The 18,156-nt window shown below is 44.0% G+C and overlaps 1 protein-coding gene across 1 annotated transcript; it reads right to left on the bottom strand.

The window, feature by feature from the left end:
• Positions 1-12,239: 12,239 nt before the first annotated feature.
• LOC101328199 (zinc finger and SCAN domain-containing protein 5B) lies at positions 12,240-15,441 on the bottom strand. Its single transcript, XM_019928853.3, has 4 exons — positions 14,845-15,441; positions 14,344-14,550; positions 13,263-13,413; positions 12,240-12,886 (listed from the first exon to the last, which is right to left on the bottom strand). Exons 1-4 carry the CDS (start codon positions 15,226-15,228, stop codon positions 12,240-12,242), a joined length of 1,389 nt encoding a protein of 462 aa, XP_019784412.2. The 5' UTR covers positions 15,229-15,441.
• Positions 15,442-18,156: the final 2,715 nt, after the last annotated feature.

Raw genomic sequence — 18,156 nt, 5'->3', positions numbered from 1 at the left:
TCTTCTTGGTGAATTGCGGATTTTTGAGAGGAACTACATTCATGGGATTGCAGTGAAGGTTGAGTAATAGAAGCGTTTTATAACGCTTTGGCACACGATGAGTATTTGATACGTGATAGCTGGCATGAGCTGATACGAATTCTATTAAACCTGTAATGTCTATCATTTTTCGAAAGCGATTTTGTGCCAGCCATTTTGCATTTATCATCATTAAAAAATAATTCTAAAACAATCATCAATGACTACTGAACTCTTGTTAGAAAACATTCTTAAGAGCTGTGGGTGTGGTGCAAACTCCTAACCAGGATGCCTTATATCAGCCCAGAGGAGGGAGCGGGCGAGGCTCAGAACACGCACCCCCTTCAAATTTGCTCCTTCTCCTCCCAGGGGGAGCTATGACGTCACATGCGAGCTAGGAGTGGCTGTTACCACGGAGACTGGGAATCCCAGTGGGAAACCCGGGTAGGGTATCCGGGGATCTCACTCACCTCCCCGGGGCACTTCTACGGAGCCCGCAGTTCTGGCCCCGGGAAAGCAGCCCGGAGCGCCTCGCGTGCGCAAATATGGCCATGCCCCAACGCGACCTACGACCCCACCCAGCAGCCGGAGGTTTGCGGACCCCCGACCTCCACTAACCGAGAATGCGCGTGGGGCCAACGCAGTACGCACGCGCACCCCTGACCTGTCCTTCAAAGCTGGTGACGTGGTCGCTCCGCCAATCAGGATCCCTCTTCCAACCTGGCCCCGCCTCATTTTTCTGGCTTTCGGCGTCTCGCTGTCTCCAAGGCAACCTTCGGACTGAGGGCCTGGGGAAGAGAGTCCCGGAGACTTCTGGATATTGTAGTCTCAAAGGGGCAGAGAAACGGGAGGCACACTTGTTCGTAAAAAGGAGACTGTGATAGCAATGGCTGTATTCAAGGATGACTTCGTGGATAGAGAACGCTTGTAAATGGTTCTCAAACTGTTATTTTCTGGGGAAAAATAGCACCCGGATCCGGAAGTGGCCGCCGAGCAATCGGGCCGCCGATGGGAATGAGAAATGTCCCTGACCCAGCGTTCCCGTTTTCTATCCCTGGCCCTGCTTGCCAGGTCCTTCCTGCTAGGTGGCCTGGCCCGTTCGCTGGCCTCGGGGTCAGCTGTGGGGGGCTCGACCATCACTTGTGGAAGTTTCTGAGCCTATCGCGGTAACCATGGTAACACCGCACGCTCGCTCCCCGCCCCTTGCGCGGTGACGTCACGCGCCGGGCCCTGTGATGAGGCGTTGAGCTCGTGCGCCTGGGGAGGGCGGTGATGGGGCGGGTCCTGGGAGGAGCCCGGTGAGGGCGGGGCCGCTTGTGAGCTGTCCGCTTGGGGTCGGGGAAGCTTTATTATCGAAATAATCACTGGTAAATGATCGTACCTGCTTTCTAGTAAGTGCTAAGAGACTTCGCTGGATTCACTCGCTCGTTTTTGTTTATTATTTTTTTGCTCCCAATTTGGTTGGAAACCCAGACTTTCCATTTCAGGCCTGTCTCCATGACAAATGGGCCACTAGTGAGTCTCAGGAGCACGCCCGCCTCCCCCTGCCCACCCTGGGCCTTCATTTATTCATCCAGCGGGTCGTTATTAAATGCCCGATAAGTGCCCGTTGCCATGGAGACAGCAGGGAACAAAGAAGGGGATGGACGTTTTGAGCGGGGAGACGCAGAAAGTGAACCCATGTTTTTCAGCCTCAGCGTTATTGACATTTGGGTCTGGGGGCCGTCCTGTGCACTCTAGCGTGTAGAGCAGCATCCCTGGCCTCCCCCTATGCCCAAATTGCTGTATAAGAGTTTTTGCTCCCCACTTAAGGACAAACTGGAAGTTGTAGGTCCATATACCCAAACTAAAAACAAAGCAAAACCAACCTCTGGTCCTATATCAAAGCATTGGCAAATATGTGGACAATTACAGATTTTAAAGTATTTTTCATTGCCCCTTTTAACCAACTTTTTGATGAACCAAACGACTGGTCCTGATTGTGATGATTAGAAGTCTTATACACTCTTAATATCCCCACTTTATAGATAGTAAAACACGGCACTGAGGAACAATAATTTCCCCAGAATGGCAATCCAGTAAGGGGTGGAGCTGGGATCTGGACTCAAGTCTTCTGTATTCTCCACTTACAAAGCAGGCAGCATAATAGAACCTCCTTATAGGGTTGCTGCCAGAATTACGTGATAGATAGGACTCTTCACACACCTGCCACCCCACATGCAAAGTCTCAGTGGAAGAACCAGGCACTCAGCAATTTCAACAAGTGTACACTTTATTACAGAAACAGCGGGAAAGAGTTGATAAAGGCTGAAGAGAAGTTGTGGGGGAGGCCCCTGCAGATGCTCACTCAGCTACACTCTGGGCCCATCTTCTCAGAGACACCTTCCTGCCATGCCTCAGGGCAGATAGGCACTATTCCTCAAAGGACCCAACTCATTACCCTCCAAATCGGCAGTCCAGGGAACAGGGAGTTGAGACTGACTACCTGGGAGATGGAGGACTCATGAAGGTTGAGCCGAGATGGAGCAGGGCCACTAGGAATCACAGCAGGGATCGTTTCTAAGGAAGGCAAGAAAGGAGGGAAATGTATCTGTGCATCAATTTATATCCTAGACCACTTTCCTTGCTCACTGGGCTCTGCTCACCCTGCCCCTCCAACTCCCCGAGCTGACCCACTACCTGGAACATGCTTCCCTAGATCTCAGCCGGCTGGCTCCTCCCCATCACTCAGTGCAAATGTCTTCTCCTCAGAGAGGGGTTCTTCTGACCACCCAGTGGGACAAATCTTCCCCCTCCAGTTCCTCTCTGTCACAGCACCTTCTAGGAAACTCAGATGATTGCTCGTTTATCCCCTGCACTCCCACTAGAGGGCATGCTCCAAGAGCACAGGGAGCTCCCCTGCTGCAGCCCTGCTGCACCCCCAGCCTGTCACCCTGGGGTCATGTAGAGTTGGTGCAGGGTGTGAATATATAAGGCTTGATCTGGGCACTGGAGTCCCAGGGAGAGATCAAGCGTCTTCTTGCTCCCAGAGGGGCTCCCTGTCTGCTGCATTGGTCTGAAACCTACAGCCTGAGGGTGACTCCAGCCTCCACCCCTTTTTATAGTTTTAAAAAACTGAGGTAAAATCTACATGACATAAAATTCACCGTTTAACCATTTTAATGAATCCAGAATCCATCATAGAGCAGTTACTCAATAAAAATGTATTGACTGCATTTCTCAATAAGTGCAGCATAGAATTATCATACGACACAGACTTTCTACTCCTAGGTGTGTGTACCCCAAAGAACTGGAAACAGGTGTTCAAACAAAAATTTGTACACAGATGTTCATAGCAACACTAGTAACAATAGTCAAAAGGTGGAAACAACTCAAATGTCCTTCAACTGAAGAATGGATAAACAAAATGTGGCATATCCATGCAAAGGAATACTATTCAACCATGGAAAAGAATGAAGTGTTGTTACATGCTACAACTTGGATGGACTTTGAAAACATTATGTTACGTGAATGAAGCCAGACACAAAAGGCCACACAGTATATGATTCCACTCATATTAAATGTCCAGAATAGCTAAATCCAGAGAGAGAGAGAGAGAGAGAGAGAGAGAGAGAGAGAGAGAGTTGATTAGTGGTTGCCAGGGGCTGGAAGGAGAGACTGCTTATGGGTACAGAGTTTCCTCTGGGGATGATGAAAAATTTTTGGAGCTAGATAGTGGTGAGGGTTGCACAACATTGTGAATGTCCTAAACGTCACTAATGGTAAGTTTTATTTTTTATTTTTTTCAAAAAATTCTTTGAATTTTATTTGACATGGCAAATAAACAAGGCACCTAAACCATGAGCAAGAGAAAACAAGAACAACTGCCAGAAAAATCATATCAGCAACGACTTTAGATACTGGAGTTATTCATAGACTATGAAAGAGTTAGGCTTAATATTTTAAATACATTCTTTTTTTTTTGGTAAGTTTTATAGGGACTTCCCTAGTGGCGCAGTGGTTAAGAATCGGCCTGCCAATGCAGGGGACACGGGTTCGAGCCCTGGTCTGGGAAGATCCCCCAGGCCGCGGAGCAACTAAGGCCATGTGCCAGAACTACTGAGCCCATGTGCCACAACTGCTGAAGCCCACGTGCCTAGAGCACATGCTCCTCAACAAGAGAAGCCACCCCAGTGAGAAGCCCTCGCACCGCAACAAAGAGTAGCCCCTGCTCACCACAACTAGAGAAAGCCCGTGCGCAGCAACAAACACCCAATGCAGGCAAAAATAAATAAATAAATGTATTTTAAATTTTTTATATTATGTGTATCCTGCCACAACTTTAAAAAAAATACCACATAACATTTCTTGAGGGAATTCATAAATGAATTCTTTCAGTTCTCCATATCCTTATCATTTGTGAGCGGTGGCTTGAGATTAGGGAGATGAACTTGAAACTTTTCATTCAATTCTGTGATCCTACAGTTGGAGTTTTGAAACCCCCCTGGGGTTCCCTACTCAAACACCAGGCAATTGGGACCAAGCCCTCCCACCCCAGCAGTGGACAAAACCCCCTTCCCTGCGAGAACATACTTGGTGTCCACTTCTGGGTTACAGTAATGGCAGTAACACTTGGGAGGCTGAAGAAGGGGTGAACCAGAAACAGAGAAAGAGATGGCAGGGGTGAGGCAAGTCTACCACCTTCCCTCCCTTTCTCCCCAGTCCTCCTTCCTTCTTTCCTGCCCGACTCCTTCTCCTTCCCTCTGGTGGCGACATCCTGAGGTCTCCCCTCTTACTGCTTCATCTTCCAGCCAGTTCACTCCGTCCCCATAAGTGACAGGATCCTCTAACCTGGGGTTTCTCAACCTCATCACCACTGACATTTTGACCTGGGTCAGTCTTTGCTGTGGGCACTGTCCTATGCCACATAGGATGTGGAGAGGCATCCCTGACCTCTATCCACTAAGTGCCAGTAGCAACCCCTCCTCCAGCAGTGACAACCCAAAAGGTCTCCAGATGCTGCTGAGTGTCCCCTGAGTGGCAAAGTCACCCCCATCTGAGAACCACTCATCTAACCAAGGGCCCATGCCAAGTCTGGGACTCATCTCCTCGGCCCCTCAGTCTTCCCCATCCCTCACACCAAATCCGTTAGCACTTCTCCCTCTACAAGTGCTGCAAGGTCCTCCTCATCTTCACTATCATCACCAACATCCTGCCTGGGCCTTGGGTACCCGGCTCCTCCTTCCCTTCCTTCAAGCTCCCCTCTCTCCCCCTCCCTCCATCCATTCCCCCTCCCCCTCCCTCATTAGGTACCTGGCTCTTCCTACCCAGCCTTCTTTATTGTAGGACACGAACAAGAAGGTGACCATCATGTAGGCGCATCTCAACGCGTTCCATCTGGTGTTCTTTCTTCGGAGGCTTCTTCAGGGTGGTAGTAGTTGGGTGAAACTTCACTGGGGAGAACCGAGTGGACACAACCGACGATGTGAAGACCTGCCTTCCCTGTGTGGACATCCTGCCCTTCCCGAATCTCTGTCCGCACAGATGTTCCTCTGAACCCCACACCCACAATCCACCTGGCTCCCAGATTGAAATGTGGTCCACTGCTGCCGGGTTCCCTCACCTCTCCTCTCCATCCCCAAGGTGCCAGCCTCACCTCTCCTCCTGACTACCGTTGCCCCAGCCTTCTACTGAACTCTCCTCTCCCTCAAACCAGCTCCCACCGGGGCCGCAAGGATCTAACACCCAGATCTGACCATGTCACCTCCTCATTGCAGACCTCATCTAGTGCACAAGTCCTGTTTTACCTGCCCAACACTTTTTCCCTCTTCTTTTTCCATTTTAAATTTTAATGAAACTATCACATACAAAAAAACTAATACAAATAAAATTAAATACAAAATGGAGACGGGACTTGAAAATTCCCTGAGTGAGGAACCCATGTGAGTCATGGAAGTTAAACTAAATTAGCTTCTTTCAGGAACATAAGCAAAATTTAAATTATTTCTTTTAAATGCCTCTGATAACCATAAGAGGAACTTAAGTCATCTTCCACAAAATGGTATAAGATAGTCCCCTTTTAACCAATCCCACTGCCATCTGGAAACCCCATTGTAATAACCATCACTTTAAAGCAAAAACAGGGACTTGCCTGGTGGCGCAGTGGTTAAGAATCCACCTGCCAATGAAGGGGACACGGGTTCGATCCCTGGTGCAGGAAAATCACACATGCCGCGGAGCAACTAAGCCCGCATGCCACAACTACTGAAGCCCGTGTGCCTAGAGCCCGTGCTCCGCAACAAGAGAAGCCACTGCAATGAGAAGCCCGCGCACCACAACGAGGAGTAACCCTCGCTCTGGGGCAACTGGAGAGGGCCCACGCGCAGCAACGAAGACCCAACGCAGTCAAATAGATAAATAAATTTATTTATTAAAAAATAAAAAGTCTACAAATGACAAATGTTGGTGAAAAGGAAACCCTCCTACACTGTTGGTGGGATTGTAAATTGGTGCAGCCACTGTGGAAAACAGTATGGAAATTCCTTTAAAAGCTAAAAATAGAACTACCATATGATCCAGCAATCCCACTCCTGGGTCTATATACATAGACAATGAAAACACTAATTCAAAAAGATACAGGTACCTAAAAAAAAAAAAAAGATACAGGCACCTCAGTGTTCATAGCAGCGCTATTTAGAATCGCCAAGTCATGAAAGCAACTTAAGTGCCCATCAACAGATGAACGGATAAAGAAGATGTGATATATATATATATATATATATAGAGAGAGAGAGAGAGAGAGAGAGAGAGAGAGAGAGAATATTATTCAACCATAAAAAGTATGAAATTTTGCCATGTGCAACAACATGGATGGATCTGGAGGGTATGATAGTGAAATAAGTCAGACAGAGAAAGACAAATACTGTGTGTTATCACTCATATGTGGAATCTAAAAAATAAAACAAATGAATGTATGTAACAAAACGGAAACAGACTCACAGATATAAAAAAGAAACGAGTGGTTACCACTGGGGAGAAGGGTAAATAGGGGTAAGGGATTAAGAGTTACAAATGACCATGTGTAAAATAAATAAGCTACAAGGATATATTGTACAGCAGAGGGAGTATAGACATTATTTTATAACTTTAAATGGAGTAAGCTCTATAAAAATTTGGAATCATTATGTCATACACTTGAAACTAATGTAATATTAATCAACTATACCTCAATACAAATTATAAAAATATGTAAAATCATAATTTAGTCTCATAAAATAGCATAATAAATAAAACAGGTTATAATCTAATTGGAAGATTATCATATAGTAAGCACAATTTGATCTCTATATAATACTTTGGGGTCAATAATAATGATCTGTATAATAAAATATTTCATTTTATTATTTATAATATATTTATATATTATAAATAATAATAAATATTATAAATAATAATAATATAATAAATATATATAATATATAATACTAATATGTATAATATATATAATATATATAAACTATATAATAATATATATATAATATATATAAACTATATAATAATATATTATTAATATATATAATAATATATAATAATATGTTACATGTTATATATATAATATGTTATATATTTATTATAAATATTAATATATAATAATATATTTTAAATAACAATAATAGATTATAAAATATTTCATTTTATTATTTATAATATATTTATATATTGTAAATAGTAATAAAATTAAAATAAATAATAATAAATATAAAATAATAAATAATATAATAAAAATAATAATATATTTCAATATAATATAATATTTCTTTATAAATTTCTTTATTTTTTTTTTCGGGGGCTGTGTTGGGTCTTCTTTGCTGCTCACGGACTTTATCTAGTTGGAGAGCGGGGTCTACTCTTCGTTGCGGTGTGCGGGTTTCTCTTTGCAGTGGCTTCTGTTGTTGCAGAGCACGGGCTCTAGGTGCACGGGCTTCAGTAGTTATGGCATGCGGGCTCAGTAGCTGTGGCACATGGGCTTAGCGGCTCCGAGGCATGAGGGATCTTCCCAGACCAGGGCTTGAACCTATGTCCCCTGCATTGGCAGGCGGATTCTTAACCACTGCACCACCAGGGAAGTCCCACAATAAAATTTAAATATACCATTCTAGTAAAAGAAAAAAATGGCAGGTCATGTGAATTACCAAATGAAGGATCAAATTAATTCCCACACTAACAGCAGAAAGATTTATTTTTTTTAAAACAGATACTCATTCCTTGAAACATCAGTTAGCAAAACATTTCCTTATTTGAAGAACTGGTTATTTTACTTTATTTTTTCATTTTATTTTTTATTGAAGTATAGTTGACTTACAATATTACATTAGTTTCAGATGTACAAAGTAGTAATTCGATATTTTTATAGAATATACTACATACTTTATTATAAAATATTAACTGTACTCCCTGTGCTGTATATTACATCCTTGTAACTTAGTTTATACCTACTAGTTTGTACCAATTAATCCCTTCACCTATCTTGCCCCTCCCTCTTCTTTCTCCCCACTGGTATCACTAGTTTGTTCTGATTCTGTGAGACTCTTTTGTTATATTGTCCCTTTTTTAACTTTTTAGATTCCATTGGTTATTTTATTTTATTATTATTATTATTATTGGCCATGCCATGCAGCATGTGGGATATTAGCTCCCCGACCAGGAACCAAACCTGTGTCCCCTGCATTGGGAGCATGGTGTCTTAACCACTGGGCCACCAGGGAAGTCCTGGTTATTGTATTTTATTTTATTTTAATTTTTTGGACACTTTAAATTATTTTTAATACAATTTTTAAAGGTTACACTCCATTTACAGTTATTAAAAAATATTGGTTATATTCAGCACTATTCACAATAGCCAACACATGGAAACAACCTAAATGTCCATCGACAGATGAATGGATAAAGAAGATGTGGTACATATATACAATGGAATACTACTCAGCCATTAAAAAGAATAAAATAATGCCATTTGCCACTACATGGATGGACCTAGAGATTGTCATACTGAGTGAAATAAGACAGAAAGAGAAAGACAAATACCATATGATATCACTTATATGTGGAATCTAAAATAAGACACAAATGAACACATCTATGAAATGGAAACAGACTCACGGACATAGAGATCAGACTTATGGTTTGCCAAGGGGGAAGGAGGTGGGGTAGGGATGGATTGAGAGTTTGGGATTAGCAGATGCAAACTATTATCGATAGGATGGGTAAACAACAAGGTCTTACAATATAGCACAGGGAACTATATTCAACATCCTGTGACAAACCATAATGAAAAGGTTATGAAAAAGAATGTATGACTGAATCACTGTGCTGTCCAGCAGAAATTAACACAACATTGTAAATAAACTATACTTCAATTAAAAAAAAAGCAACCATAGGCAACAATATTGAGATTCTAACCAGCAAAGAGGTACACTTCAAAATGATGGCCTTCTATTTGTGCCACTGGAGGCGAAAAGTACAACATCCAGTTTGGCAAGAATGTAGGAAAATGATCACCCTGCTCTCTGCTGGCTGGATTGTGAAGTGTTAGTTTCCCGGCAGGTATTGTATCTGGTAACATATACTAAATGTTGTATGAATGTGTATGTGTCTTGACCCAACGATTTACAATTATCGACATCAGGGAAATGTTCCAAACTTGCTAAGAAGAGTTAATTGTCATTTATTGTTACATTAAATTAATGACAATGGCTAAATATTCCCTATCTTTAAAAAAAATAAAAATATATATAATATATAATATATATATATATATTATATATATGCTATATTCCCAGTGTTGTACACTACATCCTTGCAGCCTAATTTACACCCAAAAGTTTGTACCTCCTACTCCCCCACCCATATATTGCCCATCCCTGCCCTCTCCCGACTGGTAGCCACCAGTTTGTTCTCTATATCTGTGAGTCTGCTTCCTTTTTGTTATACTAGTTTGTTGTATTTTTTAGATTCCACATATAAGTGACATCATATGACATTTGTCTTTCTCTGTCTGACTTACTTCACTCAGTATGACAACCTCTAGGTCCATCCATGTTGCCACAAATGGCATTATTTCATTCTTTTTATGGCTAATATTCCATTGTATATACATACCACACCCTCTTTATCCATTTGTCTCTTGATGGACATGGGTTGCATCCATGTCTTGGCTATTGTAAATAATGTTGCTATGAACTTTGGGGTGCATGTATATTTCCGAATTAGTGTTTTTGGGTTCACTTGGGTGACAAGTTCTTCTCATCTCACAGAAGAGTTCAAAAGTCAACCATAGTTAATATGAGGATCCAGGGAGGTCAGTTGTTTTCCCAAGGTCTCCGAGTTACCTCGGAGAATAGAAAGTTGAATAGAAAGCCAAACCTTTCTGAAACCCACTTCTATCTGTCCTGATTTCTAAGTATTCTCTTTAGACATTCCCACTTGGGACTTACCCCACAGAGCCCTCTTGACTTCAGTGTCCTCAAGTCACAGACTTGCTCTCAAACTGTGCCAGGAGATGAAATGTCTCTATTTATATGGAGCTGGGGGAAATTCCAGGGGTCCCTGACTGTTACCCAGTAAGCAGAGTGATTGGGTTAATGTTGTGGAACGAACCATTTTGCATAATCCAGGTGGATTCAATTTTCCATGGAAACTTCACCAGGAGAAACCATGATTTATTCAAGAAGCTTCCATATTTGTTTTGTGGGAGACTTCTTTATTGTACTTTATTTATTCTAGACTTTTATGGATTACTTTTTTTTTTTTTTTTTTTTTGCGGTACGCGGGCCTCTCACTGTTGTGGCCTCTCCCGTTGTGGAGCACAGGCTCCCGACGCGCAGGCTCAGCGGCCATGGCTCACGGGCCCAGCCGCTCCGCGGCATGTGGGATCTTCCCGGACCGGGGCACGAACCCGTGTCCCCTGCATCGGCAGGCGGACTCTCAACCACTGCGCCACCAGGGAAGCCCTGGATTGCTTTTTTTGGGGGGGGGTCGGTGGGTGGGAAGTGGATTGGTATTCCTGGTTTAGTGAATTATTTTCTCATTTGTGTAAAGTGTTCTAGGGAGAAAGAGAATAGAGATCTGATAGTTGGTGGGTTACCTATTTTTTCTCATGTAAATAAGGCTTAAAAGACTTTTTTCTAGGACTTCCCTTATGGCACAGTGGTTAAGAATCCTCCTGCCAAGGCAGGGGACAAGGATTTGGTCCCTAATCCAGGGAGATCCCACATGCTGCGGAGCAACTAAGCCCATGAGCCACAATGACGGAGCCTGCGCTCTAGAGCCAGCAAGCCACAACTACTGAAGCCGGCGTGCCTAGAGACTGTGCTCCGCAACAAGAGAAGCCACTGCAATGAGAAGCCCTCGCACTGCAATGAAGAGTAGCCCCCGCTCGACGCAATGAGAGGAAGCCCACATGCAGAAACAAAGGCCCAATGCAGCCAAAATAAATAAATAAAATTAATCAAAAGTTTAAAAAAATTTTTAAAGACTTTTTTTTTCCTAATATCAGCTGATGAGCTCAACTATAAGAACCTATTTCTGAGTAGGCATTTAGAAAACCAGAGGTTGAACACCAGTAGGGAAAAAGAATGATGTCTATCAATTTAGGAAGCCTTCCGTTTTGTAATCACCTAAGGAAGCGATATCTGAACAAGTACAGAGGCGACATATTTCAACATAATAAAGGCCACATAGACAAGAACACAGCTATTATCTACTCCACGTAGAAGTCTTGGAGGAGGAAATACACAGAACACTCTTTGACAGAAAAGTGTTTGTTTATTTGAAATTTAAATGTCATTGGTTGGTTATCCTGTATTTAATCTGGCCACCCTACACGGAGCTTCCTATTTTACAATGAAATCATGCCTAACAGGAAGACAATCGACAGCAGCCTCAGTTTCATGATGAAGTACTGAAAACCAATGAAACATGACTTCATTGGAAGAAGAACACAGAGCAAAAGCTTATCAGAAAAGCATAGCCTACACTAAAGTAGAAAACAAAATCCAAAGGGAACTATAAGTTAGCACTCAAGGATCCTCCTAATTCACGTGAATGGAACCCCATTAGGTTCCAGTATAATCCTAAATTCTTCAAATGTCATCCTTTCTTGATATTACATAAGTAACAAATTGTCCTGAATTTCCTTCTTGGATCAGAAGGGACTGGCATCTGAGGGCAGGGACTGGGGCGAGTCATTTGGAATGTGTTTTCTGGTGGCGTCTGAAAGTCCCCAGCTGACAGAAGGCACTGTGACACTCGGGACACACGTAGGGTTTGAGCCCAGAGTGGGTGCGTCGGTGAACATTGAGGTTCCCTCTGTGGCTGAAGGCTTTGTCACAGTGCTCACATCGGAAAGGCTTCTCCTTGGTGTGGGTCCTTTTGTGAGCACGCAGCGTGGAGTCGTGGGTGAACTTCTTGGGGCAGAGATCACAGCAGTATGGCTTCTTGCCTGTGTGGATCCGCTCATGAGCTCGCAGGTCCGAAGACTGTATGAACCCTTTGTCACACGTGTTGCATCGAAAAGGTCTCTCTCCTGTGTGTGTCCTCTGGTGAAGGGTAAGCTGAGATGGATAAGGAAATCTCTTCTTGCATTCCCTACATTCATAGGGTGCCCATGCCTGGGCTTCTTTTCCCTCAAGAAGAATTTTGGGTCCCACCGTGCTAGGTGAACCAATGAAAAGGGACCCAAGTTGTCCTGAGAATTCTCCTTTGTCCAAAGATGTGGTTTCTTCTTGATGTACTTCCTGGAAACTGGGACTGTTGGCCTGTTTGCTTTTGAAACTTCTTAGACCTCTCAGAGAACCTTTTCTGTATCCGCTCTTTGTAGAAACTTCTCCCTCTGGAACACAAGAGGAAAACGTTCAGCATCCACATTTGAAATATGAATTCCTTCTTGGGGATTCTTCCCACCCTCTGCCCTCTCAGAATGTTCTGAAAAAAGAGATTCAGCACACAGCATTTAACAAGGAGCATTTTCCATGGTGCCAACCTCATTGAAACCCAGAGCTGATGTGGCAGAGAACTTCCCATCAACTAAACTACCTAAGAGTCTAGATTATGACACACTCTGGAAAGGGGATGATGGAGAAGGTTGGTTTGGAGAACCAACTCCCCCCGCCCACCCACCCAAGGGATGGTAATGCTGGGTACCCAGCCCCAAGCCACCATAGGAAGGGAGTCACTAACTCCTCTGAATTCCAAGTTTCCAGACTCACCAGGACCTTTCAGATGTTCCGGCTCTTGAGATTGATGGGTTCTTGTCTCTTCCGTGTGTTCCATCAGGTCTTTCTCCAAGTTCTCCTTGGATGTCAGACCCTCCATTTCACCTGTTTCAGGAAAGGTCTCTGGCAGGAGATCTTTCTGGTCCTGACAAGGAGCAACCAAGCAGAGTCAATAACCCATCTACCTTAGTCCATGGAAAGCTGTTTCCTCTTTCCCCATCCCTGTCATATCATGATCTAAGACTCCAACTTTCCTAATATCAGTTTGGGGGATATGCCCTGACTTCTTCTGGGCCACCCCCATCACCCCAATTGATAATCATCTCCTGATACCTAAGTCTGTCCTTGATCTCTACTGGCCACATCGTGCAATCAAGTCTTGATACCACAGTTGGCACTCTGAATTCTCAATGCATACATCTCTCTGTGTCATCTCAATACTCCCTGCCCCTGACTCTGGAAGCAAAGGACCCTGGGTACATTCTCCCAAGTCCATCACTTTTTCCTACTTGGTTTGAGTTCGTCCTTCTGATGGTGGTTACGCAGTACATGGTAAGATGATGAGCAGCATCCCTAGTCTCTACTCACTAGAAATCAGGAGCATCCCCTCCCCCCCACCCAACCCCATTTGGACAAATCAGCTGTCTCCAGACATTCTCCAGTGTCCTCTAGGAGGAAAAATGAGTCGAATTGGGAACCACTCCTTCAACTCCAAGGGTTGACCATCTTGTGAACTATGAAGTGCCTCTGAGGAAAGCAACCATGTGGAAATCAGCTGTCAGTGCATTTACCCGCGGCAAACTGACCTAGCACCATTCCACTGAGGCAGGATTCCTTTCTCCCCACTCTTAAAACTACACGTATTCATGGCAAAGGGACAAAGACGGATGAGTCTTCATTCTCACACCAGCTGGAAAATGTCTAGGAACTGAAGGCATCCATGAAAATCCCTGAAGCCAATGGGTCCATTCCTGTCCTTTGCCAAAACTCCCAATTACTCTAGCAGCAATGTCCACCTGAACCTCTTCTAAGTTCTCCCAGACTCTCTCCAGAGACCAGGGCATCACACACTCACCTGCCTCCTTGACAGGCCCTTGGCTCCTGTCGGAATATGCAGCTCTCGTTTTTTCTGCTGGCCGTTCTCTGGAGGTATCTCACTCACAGGGGATCGGGGCTCCCTGCATTGGTCTCTCTCATCGTTCATGTCACTGGCCTCGGATTCAACCATCTCAGCTTCTGAGCTTCGCACAAGAAATTCCTGTCCTTGTATGCGGACTATGGTCTGTGAGGGAAAAAACTCAATCGAGATCAGTCTCCTATAGGACCTGGAAAGCAGCTCTCAAGGCATCCAATGGCATCGTACCGTACAAGCGCACTTTTTTTTGTTTAAAAGATCTACATCCCTCAAGTTGGGACAGCCAAAAATAACTCTCAACGATGCCCAAAGAAACCTCTCACCCATTTGAATATCAGTGATTTAGAGTCAACCACTCAGATCCTATCTTGTTCAACCTCCAGCTTGCAGGTCCCATCCCATCTCTCCCTTTCCCATACCAATCCCAAGGTTCCTACTCACACACTTCTTGGGTTTCTGCTTATTTCTTAGCATGTCCTCCAAGGCTTTGCAACTCTGCACCCCCGTTTCCTTGACTAAGACCTGACACTCCAGCGGCATGCAGATCATAAACTGCTCCAGCACAAGCTTGTCCATCATCTGCTCCTTGGTGTGAAGATCTGGCCTCAACCACAGATGGCAGAGCTCACGGAGTCTCCTCAGATCCTGGACGGGGTCGGATTCCTCTGAGCTGATAAACGTTCTGAAGTGAACATGCCACGTTTCCTGGTCACAGTCTGGCTTTTCCACAAGTGTATCTTGGTGTGGCACAGACACTGGTGACTCTGATCCAGGGCCGTAGGGGAGTTTTCCTCGACTCCAGAAAAATATCTGGTCCTCAGCCATGTTGATGGAGAAATTTTCCAATAGGAGTCTGAGGAAACACTTGTAGAGCTGGTGCCAATTGAACTCTGTGGAAAGGGATTTCCTCTGCTTCTTCTCAGCAATAGAGTCACTGTTCAGAACGCTGGGATAAAAAAAAAAAAGAAAAGAAAAGGAAAAGAATGAACAAGATGAGTTTCATTTTATTCCACCCTTCCCTCTCCCATACATCCCACATCCAAATACTGGACATCACCACCCCACTGGTTCAATATTTCATACCACAGACAATAATCCATTCTATTATAATTCTGACATCCACCTTTATAAGAAAACAAAAAAATGTCTGGTCAAAATATCCATAGCGCCATGGTTCAGAAACCCTAGTTGAAAAAATGAACCACAGCACACCACACCACGGACTATGGAAACGTTCTTCTCATCTCACAGAAGAGTTCAACAATCAACCATAGTTAGTGTGGGGTTTGAGGGAGAACTGCTGCTTTCCCAAGGTCTCCGAGCGAATGCAAGATGAATAGAAAACCAAACCTTTCTGAAACCCACCTCCATCTCTCCTGATTTCTAAGCATTCTCTTTAGACATTCCCACATGTCATTTACCTCTTGGAGCCCTCTTGCCTTCAGCCTCCTCAAGTCCGGGACTGGCTCTCAAAGTGTGTCTGGAGCTGAAATGTGTCTATTTATATAAGAGCCAGGGGAAATTCCAGGGGTCGCTTCCTATAACCTCATCATCCCAGTGATTGGATAAAGGTCTTGGATGGAACCATTTTAGATAATCTGGGTAGATTCAATTTTCCATGGAAACTCCACCAGGAGAAATCATGATTTGTTAAAGAGGACACCATGTTGGTTTTTTGTAGATTATCTTTATCATATTTTATTTATGTTAGACTTTATGGTTTGCATTTTGGGGGGAAACAGATTGGTTTTCCTGATCTAGTGAATTTACTCTCACTGCCTGGAGAGTTTGAGGGAGTTAGAGAATTGAGATCTGATGGTTGTAACCAAATTGGGTTACCTAGTCTTTTTTCTTTTCTCATGAAATAAGTCGTAAAAGACTTGTTTAAAAGCAGCCGATGAGCTGAAGTGTGTGAAGAACCTATTTCTTTTTTTTATGTTTTGAATTTTTAAATTTTATTTTATTTATTTATTTTTTAAAGTTATTATTTATTTATTTATTTTTGGCTATGTTGGATCTTTGTTGCTGCGCGCGGGTTTTCTCTAGTTGTGGCGAGCGGAGGCTACTCTTTGTTGCCGTGCACAGGCTTCTCATCGCGGTGGCTTCTCTTGTTGCAGAGCACGGGCTCTAGGTGCGCGGGCTTCAGTAGTTGTGGCACGTGGACTTCAGTAGTTGTGGCTCGCGGGCTCTAGAGCACAGGCCCAGTAGTTGTGGCCCACGGGCTTAGTTGCTCCACGGAATGTGTGATCTTCCCGGACCAGGGCTCGAACGCATGTCCCCTGCATTGGCAGGCGGATTCTTAACCACTGCGCCACTGGGGAAGCCCTATTTTATTTATTTTTTTATACAGCAGGTTCTTATTTGTTATCTATTTTATACATATTAGTGTATATATGTCAATCCCAATCTCCCAATTCATCCCACCAGCACCCCTCCCCCTGCCACTTTGCCCCCTTGGTGTCCATACGTTTGTTCTCTACATCTGTGTCTCTATTTCTGCCCTGCAAACTGGTTCCTCTATACCATTTTTCTAGGTTCCACATATATGCGTTAATATACGATATTTGTTTTTCACTTTCTGACTTACTTCATTCCGTATGACAGTCTCTAGATCCATCCAAGGAGAAGAAGCTATTTCTGAGTAGGCATTTAGAAAGCTAGAGGGTGTGCACCAATGGGGAAAAAGAATGACACCCTATCCAAATAGGAGGACTTTATCTCAACAAGTATAGAGGGAACATATCTCAACATAATAAAGGCCAGGTAGACAAAACCACAGCTGTCATCTACTCAATGCAAAAAAGACTTAGAAGAGGAAACACACAGAACACTCTTGACAAAAATGTGTTTATTTGAAATTTAAATTTCACTGGTTTTCCTCTATTTTACCTGGCTGCTGTGCCAGGAGCATCCTATTTTACAACGAAATCACTCCTAACAGAAAGGCAATCAGCAGCAGTTTCAGTTTCATAATGAAGTACCGAAAACCAATGAAACATGCATTGTTTTTTTGTCTTTGGGGGGTTTTATTTATTTATTTATTTATTTTTGGCTGTGTTGGGTCTTCATTTCTGTGCGAAGGCTTTCTCTAGTTGTGGCGAGCGGGGGCCACTCTTCATCACGGTGCGCGGGCCTCTCACTATCGCGGCCTCTCTTGTTGCAGAGCACAGGCTCCAGACGCGCAGGCTCAGTAGTTGTGGCTCACGGGCCCAGTCGCTGTGCGGCATGTGGGATTTTCCCAGACCAGGGCTCGAACCCGTGTCCCCTGCATTGGCAGGCAGATTCTCAACCACTGCGCCACCAGCGAAGCCCAAGACATGCATTGTTGAAAGAAGAACACAAAGCAAAAACTTTATTTTAAAAAACATACGCTTGGGACTTCCTTGGTGGTGCAGTGGGTAAGAATCCGCCTGCCAATGCAGGAGACAGGGGTTCGAGTCCTGGTATGGGAAGATCCCACATGCCGCGGAGCAACTAAGCCCTTGCGCCACAACTACTGAAGCCCGTGCACCTAGAGCCCGTGCTCCGCAACAACAGAAGCCACCGCAAAGAGAAGCCCGCACACCGCAACAAAGAGCAGCCCCCGCTCGCCAACTAGAGAAAGTCCGCGCGCAGCAACAAAGACCCAACGCAGCCAAACGAAAAAAGAGAGAGAGAGAGAGAGCTCAAATAATGGGGTTTACACCAGTTAAATACAAGGATCCTGCATATCTCAAAGACCCTAAAGTTTGTAACATCAAAAACAGGGAGTAT

Source organism: Tursiops truncatus, chromosome 19 (genome assembly GCF_011762595.2).
Source record: "Tursiops truncatus isolate mTurTru1 chromosome 19, mTurTru1.mat.Y, whole genome shotgun sequence".
NCBI classification, from domain to species: Eukaryota; Metazoa; Chordata; class Mammalia; order Artiodactyla; family Delphinidae; genus Tursiops; species Tursiops truncatus.
The sequence above is the reverse complement of the archived record's forward strand: the minus strand, read 5'-3'. Positions and strand labels throughout refer to the sequence as shown.

Coding starts and splice junctions, on each gene's coding strand:
- LOC101328199 (XM_019928853.3), bottom strand. CDS start 15,228: ATGGCTGAGGACCAGATATTTTTCTGGAGTCGAGGAAAACTCCCCTAC. Junction 13,414..14,343: donor AGGGCCTGTCAAGGAGGCAG/GTGAGTGTGTGA, acceptor GCTCCTTGTCAG/GACCAGAAAGATCTCCTGCC. Junction 12,887..13,262: donor GGAACATCTGAAAGGTCCTG/GTGAGTCTGGAA, acceptor CTTGTGTTCCAG/AGGGAGAAGTTTCTACAAAG.